At 55.2% G+C, this 18,723-nt stretch overlaps 7 protein-coding genes across 7 annotated transcripts; 4 read left to right on the forward strand and 3 right to left on the reverse strand.

Annotated features, from left to right (window-relative positions):
* Nucleotides 1–1,225: 1,225 nt before the first annotated feature.
* Nucleotides 1,226–1,646, forward strand: LTHEOB_4990 (uncharacterized protein; the record flags this gene model as incomplete). The annotated part of the gene is made up of 2 exons (XM_035514085.1): nucleotides 1,226–1,354; nucleotides 1,416–1,646. 2 exons carry the CDS (start codon nucleotides 1,226–1,228, stop codon nucleotides 1,644–1,646), a joined length of 360 nt encoding a protein of 119 aa, XP_035374432.1.
* Nucleotides 1,647–2,707: 1,061 nt separating this feature from the next.
* On the reverse strand, nucleotides 2,708–2,998 carry LTHEOB_4991 (uncharacterized protein; the record flags this gene model as incomplete). Its single annotated transcript, XM_035514086.1, has 1 exon — nucleotides 2,708–2,998. The coding sequence occupies one exon, from the start codon at nucleotides 2,996–2,998 to the stop codon at nucleotides 2,708–2,710; it is 291 nt and encodes a 96-aa protein (XP_035374433.1).
* Nucleotides 2,999–6,528: 3,530 nt separating this feature from the next.
* On the reverse strand, nucleotides 6,529–8,424 carry LTHEOB_4992 (uncharacterized protein; the record flags this gene model as incomplete). The annotated part of the gene is made up of 4 exons (XM_035514087.1): nucleotides 6,529–6,864; nucleotides 6,913–7,028; nucleotides 7,176–8,194; nucleotides 8,276–8,424. 4 exons carry the CDS (start codon nucleotides 8,422–8,424, stop codon nucleotides 6,529–6,531), a joined length of 1,620 nt encoding a protein of 539 aa, XP_035374434.1.
* A 3,444-nt stretch (nucleotides 8,425–11,868) lies between these two features.
* Nucleotides 11,869–12,854, reverse strand: LTHEOB_4993 (uncharacterized protein; the record flags this gene model as incomplete). Its single annotated transcript, XM_035514088.1, has 2 exons — nucleotides 11,869–12,578; nucleotides 12,638–12,854. 2 exons carry the CDS (start codon nucleotides 12,852–12,854, stop codon nucleotides 11,869–11,871), a joined length of 927 nt encoding a protein of 308 aa, XP_035374435.1.
* Nucleotides 12,855–13,745: 891 nt separating this feature from the next.
* On the forward strand, nucleotides 13,746–14,890 carry LTHEOB_4994 (Allantoate permease; the record flags this gene model as incomplete). Its single annotated transcript, XM_035514089.1, has 5 exons — nucleotides 13,746–13,827; nucleotides 14,144–14,190; nucleotides 14,242–14,415; nucleotides 14,488–14,743; nucleotides 14,793–14,890. The coding sequence occupies 5 exons, from the start codon at nucleotides 13,746–13,748 to the stop codon at nucleotides 14,888–14,890; spliced, it is 657 nt and encodes a 218-aa protein (XP_035374436.1).
* Nucleotides 14,891–15,024: 134 nt separating this feature from the next.
* LTHEOB_4995 (Nadh:flavin oxidoreductase nadh oxidase) lies at nucleotides 15,025–15,228 on the forward strand (the record flags this gene model as incomplete). The annotated part of the gene is made up of 1 exon (XM_035514090.1): nucleotides 15,025–15,228. One exon carries the CDS (start codon nucleotides 15,025–15,027, stop codon nucleotides 15,226–15,228), a length of 204 nt encoding a protein of 67 aa, XP_035374437.1.
* A 706-nt stretch (nucleotides 15,229–15,934) lies between these two features.
* LTHEOB_4996 (uncharacterized protein) lies at nucleotides 15,935–17,368 on the forward strand (the record flags this gene model as incomplete). Its single annotated transcript, XM_035514091.1, has 1 exon — nucleotides 15,935–17,368. One exon carries the CDS (start codon nucleotides 15,935–15,937, stop codon nucleotides 17,366–17,368), a length of 1,434 nt encoding a protein of 477 aa, XP_035374438.1.
* Nucleotides 17,369–18,723: the final 1,355 nt, after the last annotated feature.

Here is an 18,723-nt window from a genome sequence, read left to right on the forward strand (position 1 = left end):
TTGGCCGGGGTACGCTGCTTGCCTCATCGTGCTAGAGACCTGATTCCCCCCATCTTTGAGCTCATCCAGCGTCTAATCATGGAATCAAAGAGTGCCACGCTTGGCTTCAAAGCGGCCGCGGCCGATGGCGAAAAAAGGACATCCCTGCATCGAGGGCGCATTTACGGTGCGGCTCGGCAGCCGGTCTCCCCTGCGCAAGCCGCGTGGGTTGGGTGGGGTGGGGACGCGCCCGGCCTCGCCGCTTCGCGGGAGCTGTCGATTTTCGCTCAGATACGCGCGCTGCGACCGGGAATAGAAACATTCCAGACAACAACACGCATGATGGAGCCGACATCCCCCCGAGCGCTGCGTCGATAGCAGTGACTTTTCTGCTGGGCTGCGACCGGTCGAGGCGACCGGTCTGCATGGCGGGGACTCGGGTGTGCGCCACGCTGCAGATGGAATCATGGGGGTGTGCAGATAGGCTGCACGACGATAAGGAAAGTTTGCCTTTGAGGCTGCGCTGGCGAAGGAAGGGGGCGCGGGTGAAGGGGACGAGATTGCAGGGGAGCAGGCAGGGTCGGCGGGCTGGGCTGCTGATAGCGAGTGGGCTTGCATGCTATGCAGCAGTGCCCTGATGCTTACGAGCGGCCGCCGGTGAGGCGCGATGCTGGAGAAAAATTGCAAGCGGGGTCAAAGGCGGGCGTTTTGCGCTGCAACTGCTTGGAGCGCATAGCGGGCGACGGCGCGCGTGTCGTCGTAGCAAAATCGAGGAATTTGGATGGTTGGGTGTCGCAGGGCGTGGTGTTGAGAATTGTCTGCTCGTGTCGCTCGCCTCTGTCACGACGATCGTGAGCTCCCGGGCGCCGGGATGGTGGCGCAGGCCAAGCGTTGCGGCAGGGGGCGGCCGCGCATTCGAGAACGGGTTGGGTGATCCTCAGACAACCCATGATGCTCAGCTCACTGCCTGCGGGTGTACTCGGGCGCCACACCAAACCGCTCAACCACGCGCAGATGATCGCACACGTTTTTTGCTGCGAACGAAGCTGAGGCCATCAAGAATTTGTACTCCGTATATAAGCTCGCGGCCATCGGGCACAGCCAGCTCCCTTCCTCTCCATCACCATCAAGCACAATTCAAGAACTCGTTCAGAGTACCACACCAACCAACCAACAATCAACAATCATCACAGCCATCGAGCTGCCGACCACCACCAACCAAACCTCAAAAACCACCACCGCAACAATGACCACACCACACTGCTGCACTGCCGAAGGCCACTGCCGCGCCCAGCGCTTCGAAATGGACGCTCTCAACGCCCGCGCTGCCTGGGAAGCCGAGAAGGCCGCCATTGTCTCCTACGAGGACGGATGGGTAAGTCGACACCACAACGAATCAAAACTTCCAAGCAGTTACTAACTGGTAGTGGGCATAGGACCGCTGGGACGGCCCCATCTGGCCCTGGCGGGAAACCAACAAGCCCATGTCACAACAGAAGAAGGAGAACAACAATTCAAACTTGGCTGCTCCCCAGAGACCGGAACTGAGTCGCAGCTCGAGCACGAACTCGATCACGAGTTCCACGAGCACTGCCAGCCTCTGGACGAACTCGGCCGCACACACGTGCTCCAGGTGCGGGCACGGTGGCGCTACCAGCCATCTTTGAATGGTTGTTGAGTATGAGAAAGAGATTGAGGTGGAGCTTTATTCCCCTTCGGAGTCTGTATTTCGGATCATGACTTTCGGTTTGGAGTTCAGAGGCGTTTGGGAGAATCCCTTGGTCTTAAGGATCGAGCTGGACATGCTTGGGCTTCTAATGACTGTCATTGGCGGATCGCGATGGTAGAAGAACTCAGGGAAAGATCGACCTTGGGAATGGTAGATTCAAGATCTCAACTTTCGGATTAGGCGCAAGACGGAAAAGGAAATCAATTTCAAAGTTCAATCCAATCAGAGCATTGTGCGACGTGAAACAAAGGATCAATTGGATCTCAAGCGACTCGTGAAAATAGATCCTGGGGTATGGAGATGACAAGGATAGCCGGTTAGAGTTCAAACCTGGGGTCAGCCCGCAAATGGCCATCTGCACGAGATGTCGGATATTCCGAGGTCACACTATCGACTCTGACAGGGTCTGTCAGATGTGGCAAACGGGAGATCTGAACCACAGATGACATTCGGACCGTTGCGAACCACGGCTCAATCCAATCACACCCCATGACAGGATGAGAGCTGAAGCTCTTCGCTAAGACAAATCTTTCCGTTCCGAGTCTCGAGACTACGCGAGGGCATGCAGTTGCATAGACGATGGGAGTTCAATCAGCAGAGGTGACACTAATTCCAAGTCGCTTGGTGTTGCAGCTTTCAAGATGATGCACAATGTTCACAGATGCAGTTGGAAGCAATGATGAAGTGGTAGACTTGGTCGAACGAGCGACCGATAATAATAAATTGATGTTTTCCAGAGTGATTCGCTTGATAATGTCCCAAAAACAAACTCCAAAACCGCAAGGCCGTGGCCGAGTATGATCCAAAACTTGAAAAATCATAGTCTAGGATGCATGAACTGTACAGGATGTGCTTGTATCCGATCCGAAGATTAGGTCCCTGTCCGGGTTTATTTCAACTCCAGACACCTGATCCATTCCATTTTCCAGAACCGGGAGTCGTGTGATTCCCGAGTTTCCAAGGGTATCGTAGTAGAGATTCGTAGCCACACGTGTTGATTTAGATGTGGACGGTGGCGTTGCCGTGGCCGCACTTGGTGCAGGCAGGAGTGGCAGAAGCGTGCCACTCGGAGGTCTCGGACGAGATGGTCCTGATGGAGGAGCAGGAGGTGGTGTTGCGGACGAGGGTGGGGCGCTTCAAGGTCTCAACGGCCTTGTTGGCGACCTCGGGCTTGTTGGTGGAGCGCCAGTCCCAGATGGGGCCGTCCCAGGAGTCCCAGTTCTCCTCGTAGGAGGTGATGGCGGCCTTCTCGGCCTCGAAGGCAGCGTTGTCGTAGCTCTTGGCAGACATTGTGATTGTGTGGAGAAGATTGTTTGTGGGGAGGTAGAGAATTGTCTTTGGTGGAGAGTGGATGTCTGAGATGAGGATGAGATGGGAGGGAGGAGGGCTCTTGGGGCCCCAAATATATACGGAGCTCGCGGCGATAAGAGCGGCCAAAGCTCGCAAGCTAATTAGGAATCCGCCGGAGAAAACAGGTGGCTAGGAGAGCGATGGAGGGTGTGGCAGCGCTCGGCAGGGCCAGAATTCGCCGGACAGAGATTTTCTGTGGAGAGCATGGACACAATGGAGCTGGCAGAGCCCCTGTCGAGGGTCCAAGCTCCTGGTCATCAGCGGCTGCGCCGTCGGTGGAAATTTGGCGTGTGGCGTGCGATCAGCCGCAGGGACCTTCGCTCCTGCCTGCGACTCCCGGTCGCCTCGCCCACGCCGCGCGGGACACCAGCCCGAGTCGCGACATGATCCGCCGAGCCATCCCACGCCCGCGTCGCTGCTATCACCGCCGCCGTCTGCATCGTGGCGGGTCCGACGCACCTGAAGCACGCCCCATCCCAGCCCGCGAGAAAAAAGCTTCCAAGGCAGAGATGCGCCGCGGTGGAGTCGAGCTCCACTCTCTCCGCTTTTGGCCCGCCGGAGATCCATCGCCGCGCACATCCCGAGCAAAGCGCCTCCAACGCTCTGCTGCACGTAGCTCACCACCTGCGCTCTCCAGCACCTGCCGCCCGCTCCCGCATCTCGCCACTCCTGGTCACCCACGCGCCGCCGCGGAGCCGCTTGACCTCGTGGCCTCGTGCGCCGCACCGACCCAACCGGAAGCCCGGAGATATTACGAATCTGCAGCGCGACCGGCGCCATTCGTCAGCAGCGGCCAGGCAGCGACCGAAACCGGCACATCGCAATAGCGCTGCCGTGCAGAGGAAGCAGGGCATGGATCTCGCGCGCAGGAGTGATCTGCAGGCCAAGATTCCAGAAGGAATTCCTTCCGCCTGGGCGGGGCCCAGAAATAAAACTGGCCGGCCGAGGATCGGTGCCGAATCAGCGCCCTCCAGCGCTGCAGCGCGTGGCGTCCGGCTATGCACCGCCTGCCTCCGTTCTGACCGCCGTTGTCGCTCCACTTGCAGCTGCTGCTCATCACGGACCCTGATCGTAGCCGCATCCAGGCACTGTTGACGTGATCGACATGTCGCCTCGAGCACGCCGTCGGCGATGACTTGTTGCACACTGACAACTGCCGTTTCGGCTGCGATAGACGGCAGGTTTTCACCGCACCTTTTCCGCGAGGCAGGCGAAGCGAAAGTCCGACAGGTTGCCTTGTCGGCGCGACCTGCCGTTGACAGCTGGTGCTCGTGCGATACGACATCTTGCCACCTCCCCGACTTCCCCCAGCTTACGAGCTCCGCGTTTGCTCCGCCTCGCTTCCCCGTCTGCCTCGTCAGCGCTGTCATCTGACCCCTGGCAACGTGTTCATCACCCGACGATGACCAGAGAATTGTGTCGTGGTTCGAAAATTCCAGAGAGTTGGGCCTGGACATAGCTCCCATAGGGCGCTGCTGGTCACAGCTTTCGGGAGCTTGCATGTCCCGCGGGGCGCCGTCATCTCCACATAATTTGGTTCACCCCGGAGTCGGCTATCGTGAGCTTCCCATTTGGGATGGCCCGGCGGGCTAGAACGCGTCGCAGGAGATCATAGCTCCACCGGGAAGCCTTGCCGCCCGCCGGCTAATCTGCCCCAGATTTCGAAGCTTCCATGCGGAAATCGCCTCGCCGAAGCTCAAATTCTCACCACCAGCGTCTTCTTGCGCAGAATCTGCCCCAGAGAAACGCCCAAGGCCAGGTGAACACTCGAAAACACCATTTTCCGCACCTTTCCAGCCCGCTTGTTGCGTGCAATTTGCTCGCTTTTGCGCCCGACGCTTCGTTGGGCCCTGTTCCACTCATTTCCGCACCTTTCTCCGCCGGCCCCGTTGCTCGCTATGCCGCTGCCAATGGTCGTCAGTGCCAGCAAGGTCCAGACCGGGCCGTTAGCCCGCAATCATGCTTCTGCCTCAAAACCGTCTTATCGAATCCACGACGTGATAACCTCTGACGCGTCGTCATGCAGACCCAGTCTGTTGGGTCAACCGTCGACTCAACACCATACCGCTGCCACAATGCGCAACGGCATTCTGAATGCTTCTATTGCTTATGATTGATGTAGCAAGCGCGCATGCGCCAGAATCTTCCAAAGACACATTCGAAGCCCGGAACTCGCCTTAGCCTGCCAACGACTGCGACCAACGATCCCAGGTCTCCGGAAAGCCTTGCTTCGATTTCCATGACACACCGCCGGCGTGTAAGCTTATTTTCTTTTTCATCTTTTCGCTTTCGTTCTGTTGGACTGTCGACTGGAATCCTCCCGACGAGAGGCTACTGGACCACGTATGGCAAGATCCGCCGGACCCAAAGCCGAAGGGGAAACCTTGGTCACACGATCAACAGAAAAACCCCAGCAGAGCAATGGACCGACCCAGCAATGCGGCGACACCCACTGCGATGCCCCATAGGCATCGTCCAGACCACAGCCATGGCATCCACACGTGGTTTCTATTTCCGTGTAATTCGATGGTTCCTTATTCCCTTTGCGTCGACTCCACACAGCTACCTGTCGTTTTCGCTTCCTGCCAACGCTCTGTAAACCGTGCTTTGCCAAGATAGGCTACCACGTACACAGCCGTTTTTTACTCCTCTTGGGAACGCCGATCCAAAGCATGAATGCGCCTCCGATCATCCCTCCCAACAATTTCCGAACGAAAAACGAAGCCTTGATCACAAGACCTGCGCTTGAGCCAGCAAGCATAGTTTCCCGGTTGCGAGTGGGCGAAGGGGATGGAAGGGGTTTGTCAGTTCGCATCGCGAGCACAGGCATCCGCTTCATCTCGGCTATTGGCGTTGGGCCGACTTGTTGGCCGGGCTGAAGCTGCGGCACGCATAGGCCATGGCATGTGAATAATGAAGGTAAGGGGAAAGCCGTCTCCCCGCGGCTTTCGTCGGCCGAAGGAGTTGCGGAGGTAGGTGGGCGAGTGAGGAGAAAACTTGGAGAGCAGCGCGATGGTCTGGAGACAGTGGGGTTGCGGCGCATGGGGTAGGCAGAGAGACTGTCCGTGCCGCCGCGCTTGACGAAGGCGCTCACGGTCAGTCGACATGTCGTCAGATTTTCTCGGGAAGTATTCGGCCGCAAGCGTCGATGGGGGTGACGTTGACATTTGCACTAACAGCACTGCAACAAATCGAGATAGTAGAAGCCCTCATCCGGATGCTTTGTTGCCAAATGTGTCATGCGATCGTGTCCTAATGGAAGCTTCAATTACTCATCTTCAGCGTTGCAATACTAAGCGGACCGACCGAGCTCGACTTCAGCAACGAAATACCTGATACAAACGAAGCATGCCGACTGATCTCTTCAACCACGCAGTGATGCGCTCAGTATGGTATCGGCCCTACCATATCCTATCATCCCCACCTCAGCAAGGAAAAATAGATAAAAATCACGAGTTCCCCAATCTATTTCACACCTGGCGCCGCGCAGGCGGGAGTCTCATCCGGCCGGTGCCCAACCTCCAGGCCCACACTCCCACGAACAGCAAGACATCGAAGAAGCTGAACACTAGCGATCCACCGAAGACAACAGAATGATAGGTCCAGGCGTCGTCAGGCGTGATGCCCGCCTTGCTGACTGCGATGGCCCATGGCAGTACCCACAGAATGTTCGAGGCCAGTGACTGATAGAGGTACCACAGCGGCCGCGTCGCGAGCAGTATAGCAGCGAGTTGTGTGCTAAGAGCATAGAAGATGTAGGTCCAATCAATTGTCTGTGACGAGCCGAGACGAGGTTTAGATGTAAGCTTATTGGCTCGGGTCAATTAGTCGGTAGGCAAGGGATAGTCACTTACTCTCCACATCTTCTCCGTGATGCGGGATACCGCGTCCGTACCGGACAGATAGCGCGCGAAGCTGCGGGCGCCCCAGCGGGCGAGGAAGATGCACAGCGGTACTTCGAAGAGCAGCGCTAGCAGACAAGACAACAGTGCTGGACGTACCATTCCTAAAAGAGTATTTTCTATCAGCATCGTCGGACAAGTAAAAGAAAAGCATAGAAAGAATCCCCTCAAAGAAACATATCGAAAGATGTATTGAGGGGCTGGCTTCCACTCACGGCGCAAATCCTGCCTCGAGGCCTTGGGCTTCCGCGTTTGCACCGTTCCTCCTCCTACTCCCCTCCTCTCCACCTCCGCCCTCCACGATCCCCAAGCATGCCCCACAAACGCAAGCGTCGTCGCCTCGAGCGCTTGCACGGGCACCATGACCAGCCCCCAACGGATCGTGTTGAAGACGCCCCAGGCGGTCGCGTAGTCGGTGCCCATGGCCACGATGCCGGACACCAGCCACAGGTAGAGCGCGTTACGCAGCGCCGACTCGACGAAAGTCAGCGAGCCCGCCGGCAACAGCAGCTTCAACGCTGCAAACGAGAAATAGGACGGCCGTCCAGTGCCGTTGCCATAATCACCATCGCCGCCGCCGCCTTCTCTCCCCCTCTCCCCCCGCCAACTCCTCAGCGCACTCCAGACGAAATACGCCAACCCCGCTGCCGCAGCAACCAGGTCGCACGCCAGCCGCACGGCCGCCTGCGTATTGACGCTCGGCCGATGCTTGCCGACGTGGAAGCGCGACACGAGCAGCAGGTCGAGCGCGATATTGACGGCGAACTTGACACTGCTAACCAGCAGCGGCACGTCGGGCCGGTCCAGCGCGCGCGTGCTCGTCGCCACCGCCGTCTCCACCGCCGCCGCCAGCGCCGCGAACGCGCTGAGCCGCACGTACGTGACACTTGCGGCGCGCGTCGCGCGCGGCACGAATGCGGCGGTGAAGGCGGGCGCGGCGGCGAGGATGGCGAGCGAGAGGATGAGGCCGAGGAGGGATTGCACGGCGATGAGCGTGAAGGAGAGGGTTAGCCGTGTGGAGGGGCGCAGGGCCCCGCTGCGGTTGCCGATGATGAGCCAGGAGGCGCGGGGGAGGCCTTCGTTGAGGACTTCGGCGATGGTCGTGATGTAGGTGTAGGTGTCGGTCGTGGCGACGAGGGAGGTGTCGAGGGAGGCGATCCAGAGCTTGGAGAGGGTGGCGTAGAGGGCTGGGAGGATGAAGGCGGTGAGGTTGAAGAGGAGGGCGCCGGGGTAGCTGGGTGGTTTTGGTAAGTAGGTGGGTTTTTGGTGGAGGTGTTATGGGGGAGGACGTGTCTTCGTTCTGGGTTTCACTGACTTTTCACGACTCCAGGTCTTCTTGGTTGTTGGTCTTGGAGAATGCGGGTGGTGTTCGGGGGTTGGAGATGCATCGTTCTGCGTTCGCTCGCCTCCGCTGCCTCCTCCTCCTCCTACCTGGATGATGACACTGTTTTTCGGGGAGACCATGGCTCACGCAGATTGACGCTTGCTTTGAGCAACTGATTAAAGCCCTGTCAAGTGGTTTTGCCGCACATGTTGAAGTCTGTGCGGATAGGACAGAGCTTTGGCTGACATGCAGCAGACGAGCGGGGTTGCCGAGCTCATGGGCGCGTCGAGCCATGGCGAGCTCAAATGATTGGACAGTCACCACGCTTGCCGATATTCTTATCCTTGATTGTCACAACGCAAAAATCCCCTGTATCTTTGCGTGCGGTGCACATGCAGAGAGGTATTGCAGCTGAAGCATAGCGCAAAGAAGAGCAGGATCCTCAAATTCAGGGTAACTATGCCTCTTTTTTGTCAAAAAATATATATATATATATATGCGTAGTTGAAGCTATCGTCCGGACGAGAATGTCGAATTAAAAATTCTACATACACGTCCGGACGATAGCTTCAACTACCCATGGCATGAACGAAAAAACAAAATGACAGTAGCCTTCGAATACAAGGCACCTCTGCTTGATGTTATTATTCCCCCGGTTTTCCCTGAAAAATTCGTACACTCTTGTTCACCTATTAGCCGCATCCCCCCTCAGTACTGGATGAGCTGCTCTCCGGTAGAGCTTTGCTCGCGTCGCCTCTGGTCTTCCTCGACACGTTGCGTCTTGCTTTCCTCTAGTAGGGTTTGTACGACTTGGAGAGTTGCTGTCTGATGTTTGGCCTCCTCTTCGCGAATGTCGTTGCTGCGCTTCAGTTCGTTCGTCGACCAAGTCCTTCAGCGTGTTGTGAACTTCGCCGTTCGTCAGAGCGTTTTGGATTGTTTGGAGTGCGGAGAGAATGTCTTCTCGTTTCTTCGCAGCCGCTTGGGAGTCGTCGTATAGCCATCCTATCGGCCGGCTGATCATTCGGCAGAAGTTCTCAATTGTTACGAAGATTTGTCGATCGGCAGGGTATTTCCGCTTCATTTGCAGGTAGGTCGTCCACATGTCGTTCTCCCGATTGCTGTGAGGCTTGCAGAATGGCCATATGAGGTTGAACGCGGTCATCAGCAATCCCGCGATGGCGATTGCCCATCCAACTTTGTCGGTCAATTCGATTTCCATGATTGCATGTGTCTGTGTGGGTTGTAGGGTGTGTCTCTTCGCTCTGCGTGGATGTGTCGTGTGCTGGGAAGAGTGAGTTATTGGTGGTCCGCTGCTGACCAAGGGTATCCACAACGACCATCTTCATGAGGAAGCCACAATCCGGGTCCACGTAGTCGGATTTTGGAGCGGTAGCTACACTGCAGCTTGGTCGCTGGGGCAGCTGGATTGATCAGGCAAGTCCAACCATGCGGAGGACCACCTCAGCCCCCCTCGCGAAGTCACTCCCTCATTCAGTTCAATTGCCATTGCTGTGGTAATGTAGAGTTGATTGCTTTGTGGTGTGCGTATGGTCGTGGCGTGTCGTGAGGAGCTTCTCCGCGATGCGGGAGACTGCGTCTGTACAGGACAGATATCGGGCGAAGCTGCCAGAATCTCGACGGTCAAGTAAGAAGAAAAGTGGGGCTATTGCTGAAGGATCATCTAAATATCATTTACATAGTGATCCGCCGCTTGATCGGCAACCACATCATGTAATACCATAGTAATCCACCGCCTTAACGGCAACCACATGTAATATAACGCACGCCGCCAGAGCGGCTCCAATCTTGTGACATCAGCGATCTGTGAGCCCTCGATTTGCAGCAGCCAATCAGGACTTTGTGGACCATTGGAAAGGTCTACCCTATGAGCAACAAATAGGAATACTCCGTGCGAGCTCATGTGATGTATGGGAAACGACTCATCCCTATACATCAGGGCGAGTTGGTCCTCGAAGAATCCGCAAGTTCTACATCGTATACTTAGTGAGCCAAATCCGATTCCTTCGATAAACTCTGAGTTAGACACATTTGCTAATAATTCTGGGCTGCTGGTGTACAAATGCGGACAGATACGTCGATCAAGTTTCTTTAGACGAGCTCGAAATTCTTCCAAATTTATGACTTGGTCTTTGTCAACATCGAATAGCAGCTGATGAGAGGTATATGCGAAGGTTTTAGTGCACCAGGGATGCTTGATTGTAGGATATCCATCCCATACGTCGAGCTTGTGAGTAGGATGCCGACAGATTATGTAGTCGCTTGACGGGTTCGTGATAAACGTGGCCAGCTCTTTGTAAGAGCAACTTTTATGCTCGCATAGTCGGTACGATCCTCGCTGGCCTCGGCACATTCTTGTCTCTGGTGATGCGCGCAATTGATCCTCCGAGAATGCCAAGTAGGAATGCGCCCTCATGCAGCCGGAGCATGCTTTGTAAGCCTTGTCCAACTTCTTGATACGTTCGCGTTCGCAGAGAGCCATGAAGTAGTCTCGATCGAGCAGATCTCGAAATCCGGCTCTCGCTTCAAGACCAATGAGTGCTGAATTTTCCGGGGTGTGTAGGGCGAGGATTTCCTGGAATTTTGCAGCGGAGGCTTGAAACGAGAGTAAAGCGGTGCCATGTTGAAGTTGCTCGGCAATGAGCAGGATCAGCTCAGAAGGAAGCTTGTACAAGTGGCTCCGAGCTTGATTGTGTAGTGTCGCACCTGCTGACCGACCGCGGGCGGTAGCACGATCCCGTCGCTCGATAGTAGGGAAGCGGGCCAGAAATTCCGACCACGACATGACACCGGGCATTGTGAAATCGAAATAACCTCTTGAGTGGAACGGAAATAAAGAGAGATTCACTGATAGCGAGGGGCCTGAGAAGTATTTATGGGGATCCGCGGATCTTCAAGTCTGGTTGCAACTACTACGGCACAGGGTCCGTTAGTTCCATGGGAAGTCTGAAGAAACGGTGGGTCTTGTTCCCCAACGCTAACAAAACCCACAAATTACTACTCTCTTCGATAGCATGGCCGCGCTGGATGAACACCTCGGCGTTAACGTGTTAAAAGAAGGCTATTCAGAGACAGCAGCAGATACTGCCGTTTCCGTCAAAGCCGGCGCTAATCGATATAGGAAGTAGGCGATTAGCGATGTTGTGTAACAAGCAATGTGGTGTCTTCCGGCGAGACGGAGGTGGGTCCAATGGTGGTGGCGGAGCTAGCAATAGGCGGCAATCGGACGCCATGGGTGGTGTTTAACAGCTAGCAAAAATGCTGGCTAGGAAACCTCGGGGTCTCCTGCGATGACATCAGTCCCTCAAAGTGAGCTTTAATAAGAATAGTTGTACAATTTTCAGATTCAACTAGTGAGCAGGCCCGTCCTACGCCTGACCAATTCCATAACCAAAGTCTTGCATTATCATCACCGGCCCGTACGTCTAGTCAGATCCTGCCTCTGACTGGAAAGAAACTGTGGAAGGAAAATCTTCACCACCAGTCAACTACCCCACCATTGCCGATACTACCATCGCTCTCATGACTCCCTGGCTATCCTGGTCGTAGATCTGGCCCTTCGATACCTAGGGCGCATCGGTGGTCGAAAGCGTCTTTGACTTCTTGGCCGGGGGCCTCGAAGCGCTCTTCGAAGCCGCCTTGGGCACCAGGACCGGCACCTCCTCGATATCCGGGTGCGGGATGTCGTAGCTCAGTCGCAGCCACTGGCCAAAGACGACCTCGTCGGCCTTGGTGACGGTGTCGACGGTGTTGTCGTGCGCCGTCATCTCACCCAAAGTAACATTGCGGACACGGACCCGGTAGTTGAGTGTGAGGTCCGCCGTAATCTGAAAGACATTGAACAAGAAGTTCTTCCATGCTTTTAGGATGGCCCTGTCGGCCTCCGTGCTTCCGGTCGGGGGGTCGATGATCGCCGCGAAGTCCACGATAGAAGAGACTGGCTGCCACATCTCCGTGCATAGCCGAGCTGGTGGCCCATCCAACCAGCACTCGCGCCAGAAAGCAGCGCGGTCATCGTCGCTCATCTCAAGGAGGTTCTGACCATCCGACTTGGCCTTGAGATACTTCTTTTCGACAAAGGGAAGGAGCCAGGAGGTGAGTATGCGCCACTGCCACCGGTACTGGTGGTTCTTCTCCAGCATCTTCTTCAGACGCGCCTCCCAGCTCCGCGCTTGTTGGTTCTTGAACAAAACGTGGAGGTCAAAGTCTGTAAGCTGCTGGCGGGTGAAGTATATCAGCTTCTCGACGACGGCGGTGCTTGGGTCCCGATCGCTTTCTAAGATAGCAAGTAAATGTCAGCTATGTGTACGCTTTATCAACAAGGCGCGCACTTACCCGCGGCACTCATCTCATCGCCATCGTTGAACCCGTCTAGCAAGCCGGCCTCGCCAGCGAAGGACGCACGGGCTTGGGCAATGACATCGCCGGGCTCCTCATCCATGGGCTCTGCGGACCTCTTCGCCGTACGACTCCTTGGGGTAAGCTGGATGTTGCTGCCAGCTGGCAGTTCTGCGTTGTTAGGGAAGCTACCCGAGGGTGGCGTGGTTGACATGATGTACGTCTGTGGTTGTTGACGTCGAAGTGCAGATCTGCGGTGGTGGTGGGGCTGATGTAGAAGAAGAGTCCTCTGGATGAAGAGTCTTAGCATGTGATATAGGGCGTCACGAGGACTGGTGTTAGGAAGTAAGTCCTGAGGCTGAGTTTGGAAGGCATGGTGTACCTATTCCTATTGTCTATCCTTTGTCACCTGGCCCATCAAAACCTTCCTCGTCCAAAACTGTCAGCGCACCATTGATGTCACTTGGTTTTTCGTCAATCAATTCTGCTGACCTTTCTGCTACCCGGCTCCTCAGTGTAAGCTCAGTATCACTCTCGCTTGCTACTTGCACCCCGTTGGATCTGCTCTGGGGGTGGCGTGTTTGGCATGATAAAAGGCATGGGTAGCTGAAGCTATCGTCCGGACGTGTATGTAGAATTTTCAATTCGACATTCTCATCCGGACGATAGCTTCGGCTACCCATGGCATGAGCAAAAAAAATAAATCCAAGCTATGTAACAAGCAACGTGGTGTTTAACAGCTCGCGAAAATACTGGCCAGGGAAACCGCGGCTGCCGATGACGTCATGCAACCAGAACACAGCACTTCACTTCAAAAGCTCCGTAGGTAGACTTCCAGCCAGCAATCTACAACAGCATTCCTGCGGCAAGCGGTCTATGCCCTTCAATGTCGCCTTGCCTCCTAATATTGCGGCCCACTGCTGCGCCGTTACTACAGGTAGAACCACACTGGCTCTAAACGTCCTGGAACTCGCGTCTCACAAGATCAGACTTTTTCATGCTTGAGACAGGTAGAATTCCAACTGATTAATACAGATAGGCTTGCAAACCAAAACCAAACACAAACGAACCAATATCCTGAAAGCCGCCGCCAACGTCAACGCCAATGAACAAACGAACCAGTATCCTGAAAGCCGCCGCCCACGCCAGTGCCAATGAGGAAAATGAATTCGGTGTGGCCATGTATGGTACAGCGGTTATTCGTGTTGCGGATTTGTCGACACGGCAATTGCCTCAATGGCGTCTTGGAATCTTTCCTGCAGGTTTTGGCCTTGTTGGAGCAAGGCCTCGGCGTCGGTGCGCTGCTGTCTGTCCCGGGTCCACTCTTCCTTCGCTTGCTCTAAGAGAGCCCGGACGCCTTGGATTATCTCGAGCACCGCTGCGTTCTGCTCTGTTTCCCTTTTGAAGATCTCGTTTGTTTTGGGAGAGAAACTGGACACGAACTGCCGGTATGTTATCCTCCCTCACCTCACACAGGAAAAGCTGAGCTGAAAAGAATTTCAGTTGTACTGCAGAACAAGGTCTTTGGCTTACCGGCCAACGACACGCCAGTGAGCGAATGGAAATGGTGGCCTTCATTTGTTCTTAGAACAATCCGACAGCATGACTCCGAGGTTTACCTCAAGAACCTCATCACAGCATACCACAAGCTTTCCATCCGCCCGCATAACAACGAGACTGAGCAAGCTCGTGCCACGAGGCTTGAAAAAGCCAATCAGGTCAACCGGAAGTTCAAAGATGCGAAGCTTTCGTTCGTCACCGCTCTGAACAAGCCGGTAGAGGTGCTGAGGGAGACGTGAGGCGGTGCCTCAAAGTACAAGAAAAGTCGCACCGGCCGCGTGTACCAGGCATACAAGCGCGATGTCGAGAAGAGGACCGAGTTCGTGAACAGCATTGACAGGAAGCCAGAGCCACGAAACACCGTTGTCCCATCAGCCGCGAGACAAGTAAGGCCTCCGGAGCCTTACTACTGGGAAATGTCCACAGAGGGTAGGCAAGATTTCTGGAGATCAAAATTCACCCTACATACCGCAGCAAGTTTCTACTGGACGCTTCACCCCACAGTGGCCATTGAGGCCAACCTCATGGACCCCAACATGGGCGGTAAGTTTAACATTTCTTTGATATTTGATCAATACTAATTTTCTCCTAGCATTCATGCAGCAGACATTTGTGATGTTCACAAACGACACTTGGGATCTCTACATCGCACCTCGTCTCGCTCAAGCTACAATATTGAGAGAAAACTAGACTCGTGTATCTTTCACCGGCGAGTCCGCAGACGACCAGGCGATTTTGAAGTCGTGGAAGAACTTTCCGTTAAACATCTTCCAGCTCATGGCTGACCTGACTTTGAATTATCGGGTCCGTGGTCTTTCACCAATATGAAGGCGTACGACGAGACCATCGACACCGTTACCAAAGCCGATGATTGCGTGTTTGGTCAATGGCTCAGACTGAGCGATGACATCCCCCACCAGACCATCGAGCAGATACCAGTTTTGGCGCCCAAGGTGGCTTCCAAGAAGTCCTCGAGACCCCCAGCAAAGAAGAAGAAGCAGATGCTTGACATCAGTGATGCGCCTTAGGCATAAAAAGGCCATAGTGGGGGTAGTGAACTGGTGGCGGGGATTTTCCTTCTCGGCTTTTTTCTTGCTTTTCTTTTCCTTTTTGGCGGGTTAGCACGAAAAATAGCAGGTCTCTAGAATATGAAATGAATATACCCTAGCTCTGTCTTAGAACAATTAATATATGTGGGTACTTGAAGCTATCGTCCGGACGAGAATGTCGAATTAAAAATTCTACATACACGCCCGGACGATAGCTTCACCTCCCCATGATATGTTCTTTTTCATCCCACCTACCCATGACATGAGCAAAAAACAGATCCACGCTAGCCATCGGCTGCGAGAGGGGACTGTAAGCTCAAAGAAAGTTGCAGGATAAAAATTCGTAACGTTTATCGGTGCGACAAAAGCTTGCAGCACAGGCGTTGACTCAGCTTTCGAAAGTGGTTAGCGCGATGTGGCTGAGGCATTCCCAAGGCAACAGCCACTCCAGCCCCTCCCCAAGCTGACGAGCCTCAAAAGGGAGCCCATTTCCACGTTCGGAGTCTTTCTTGACTCAAATCGTTGTCCCTATTTATTGATCGCATTTCCGAGCGAGAGGCAAATGCGTAGATTTGCTCAGCCGTTCTCCAACAACATTCACTCGCTCACACGCATCTCTTTTGGAACTCAGCCACAACCCCAAAAGGCATATTCACTATTTTCCTCAAGACACCACACCATCAGAATGGCACCAATCCAACCAGACGATATCCTACGCAGCCTGCAGACAGGAAATCAGAATCAGGATGCCACTCAAAACTTAGACCCTAAGCCGGCAACACTCAAACTCCCACCACGGCCACCCTCATCCGGCGAACTTCCCGCACCGCTCGACTTCCTCACGCCATCCAAATTCCAGGGCGAATTCCCAGTCGACAGCAACCGCATTGCCCTCTTCCCGGCCGCGCAGATCGAGCAAGACGCCCTGTCCACGCGGGTGGTCCTCCACCCGCGCATGCCGCAGCTGCTCGACGCCTTCCTGCAGCACAAGCGGGCCTGGGGCTCAACGCACGAGCAGCAGCTCTACCGCGGCATGACCTGGCCGCAGCTGGCGACGCGGCTGATCGAGAAGCGGCCGCTGTGCTTCCTCGGCCACGGCGACACGACGCGGCTGCGCGACAACCGCTGGATTGGCCCCGCATACGCCGAGTGGGACCGCGTCGGCACGCGCGAGCAGCACCGCAACCGCTTCCTGACGCTGGACGAGTACCTGTCGTACGACGAGATCATGCTGGGCAGCCTGCTCGCCGTGTCGGGCCCGACGCACTTCATCAACAGCGGCGGTCGCTACAACTGCGCCGTGCCTGCCGCTGACAGCAACTCGTTCCAGCGCCGCGGCGTCATGGTCGGCCTTGTCGGCCCCCGCTTCGAGCGCGATGGCCAGCACGACTCTGCCATCATCTGTAAACCGCGTCCGTCGTCGCGCCAGGTTAAGGGAGCGACGATGGACGCCGACGTCCGCCGCTTGATCCAGCAGTGGCTGCTGCCGGACATCGACATCGACGACCGCGAGAACGAAGAGGTCCGGTTCACCTTGCGCGGCGACTTTGATGTAGTCATGTACAAGGCCCGCCTACGCGTCTCGTTCGACCTGCTGCTGCTCGAGGCCGCGGCCCGCGCGAAGGCGGCGGGCGGCAAGAGCGCCGTCGTGCACGTCGTCGGCCTCGGGCTCGGCGTGTGGCGCCGGTACCGCGTGCAGAATCAGCTCTTCGTCCAGGCTTTTGCGGAGAGCTTGAGGGCGCTGGACCTGCAGAATATCAGCAAAGTGGAGCTCGGCTGGATCGAGGATGTGCCCGAGGAGACGAAGGTGGAGGTCGTGGCGGCGGGCGAGGCGAAGGGGGTTGAGGTCGTCTTCACCCAGGCGGATCCGTGCAGGAAGTTGGACGACGATGACGGGAAGCTGCTCGTCGTGTCTTGGGCGTGGGACGGGAATTCGTATGTTGGAAATGAGTATTGGAATGGTTCGTTGGCGGCGAGTGGCGATCCGGCGGCCGCCTGCTTTTCGACCATCGCCGAGCTGATGAATCCGGATATCAATCCGTTTGCGCATCGGGTCATGGTCGTGGGCGCCGGGAACGAGGAAGAGAGCCTTCCGTGGGGAGAACTTGGCCAAAGATGAGAGTGGAGGCGCACAGGAAGAGACGGAAGAGGCGGGAGGCTGCAGGAGTAGCTACGGGAGGATGCGCAATAGTGTTGAGGTAATTTTACAGGTCTCAGCTTTCAAAGCAGCGAGAAAATGTTGAATAGAAGTTTCATACTGCGGACTGCAATTCTTTGACCTTATTTGTCACCAAGTTAAACATTTTGTCGGCGTTGGGGAAAATATTGTTTTTGACAGACGGGGCATTACGTCAAGATGCGCCATTGTTCAGACATCTTATAAATTTCAAACACACTGTGGCCACGTTGCTTGTTGCATAACATTGCTGATCGTCTCCTTCTTGTATCCATTGGAGTTGGTTTCGGCGGAATCGGCCGTGTCTGTCTCTTCCGTTTGTTGTTTGCTACTCCGTTTGCTGTTTGTTACACCGCTTTATCGCCAGTGGTTTGCCACCTAACAACATATATCTTTCATGCTACCTAGCGATACTCTCTGAATCATCCTACGCAGCTACCTCGCCTCCCCTCATCTTCCGCTCTTCTCCTCTCCCTCTCTATATATATATCATCTTACAATCAATATCCTTCGCGATATTTCTCGTTACCAATCAGCCTCCACTTTTGCCAGAATAGCGCAACGTGGGGCGCAGGTACTCGGAGTCGGCTCCAAAAGTTCCATTATCATGGGATAATGATGACCTTCTGGATAATGAAGAAGATGGACTTGGGGGCACTGATGGCGAGCGTCGCGACGACGTAAAAGAGGCCGAAGATGCTCGAGACGTACAATGATCAAGAGGAGGTCTACCACGACCTTGGCGACGCTGTCGTTCGAGAGTCTGGAAACCAATATAAATGAAAGTGAGGGTCTCGCGGACGGCGGTAAGTATCTTCAATACGGATAATTAGGAGCTGCTCACTAACGAAGTCATAGGTGTTGTTTAGATTATTCAATACCTTGCTGAAGCAGCCGGAGTAGTCGAAGCGGAGGACTTTGACGATGGATGGCATGGCCATCCGTGCGGCTGCATCAAAGTAGCGGAGTTGCGGGACCAACTCCACCAAGAGGATGTCGAAGTCTGTCTACACTGCATATGCTACATGCCGAACCCTTTGAACGCTTCAAGCTTTTCAAACGAGCCTGGAGTTCTCTTCGTCATGCTGGTAGCGATGGCGATCAGAGGCTTTACCTGCGGCCAAAACATTATCGGTAAGAAGTTTGCACCCGGAATTTGGCTCAGTTGACTGATGGCTAGGTCAGGGCGCGCAAGACACGCCGCTCGACTGTTCGATACTTGGGGATTCCGATTCGGAGGTCGGGTCCACAGACCTGGTATGGGGCTACTTATCGGGGTTTGAACGGGGAAAATGATC

Source organism: Lasiodiplodia theobromae (assembly GCF_012971845.1).
Source record: "Lasiodiplodia theobromae strain AM2As chromosome Unknown scaffold_13, whole genome shotgun sequence".
NCBI lineage: Eukaryota > Fungi > Ascomycota > Dothideomycetes > Botryosphaeriales > Botryosphaeriaceae > Lasiodiplodia > Lasiodiplodia theobromae.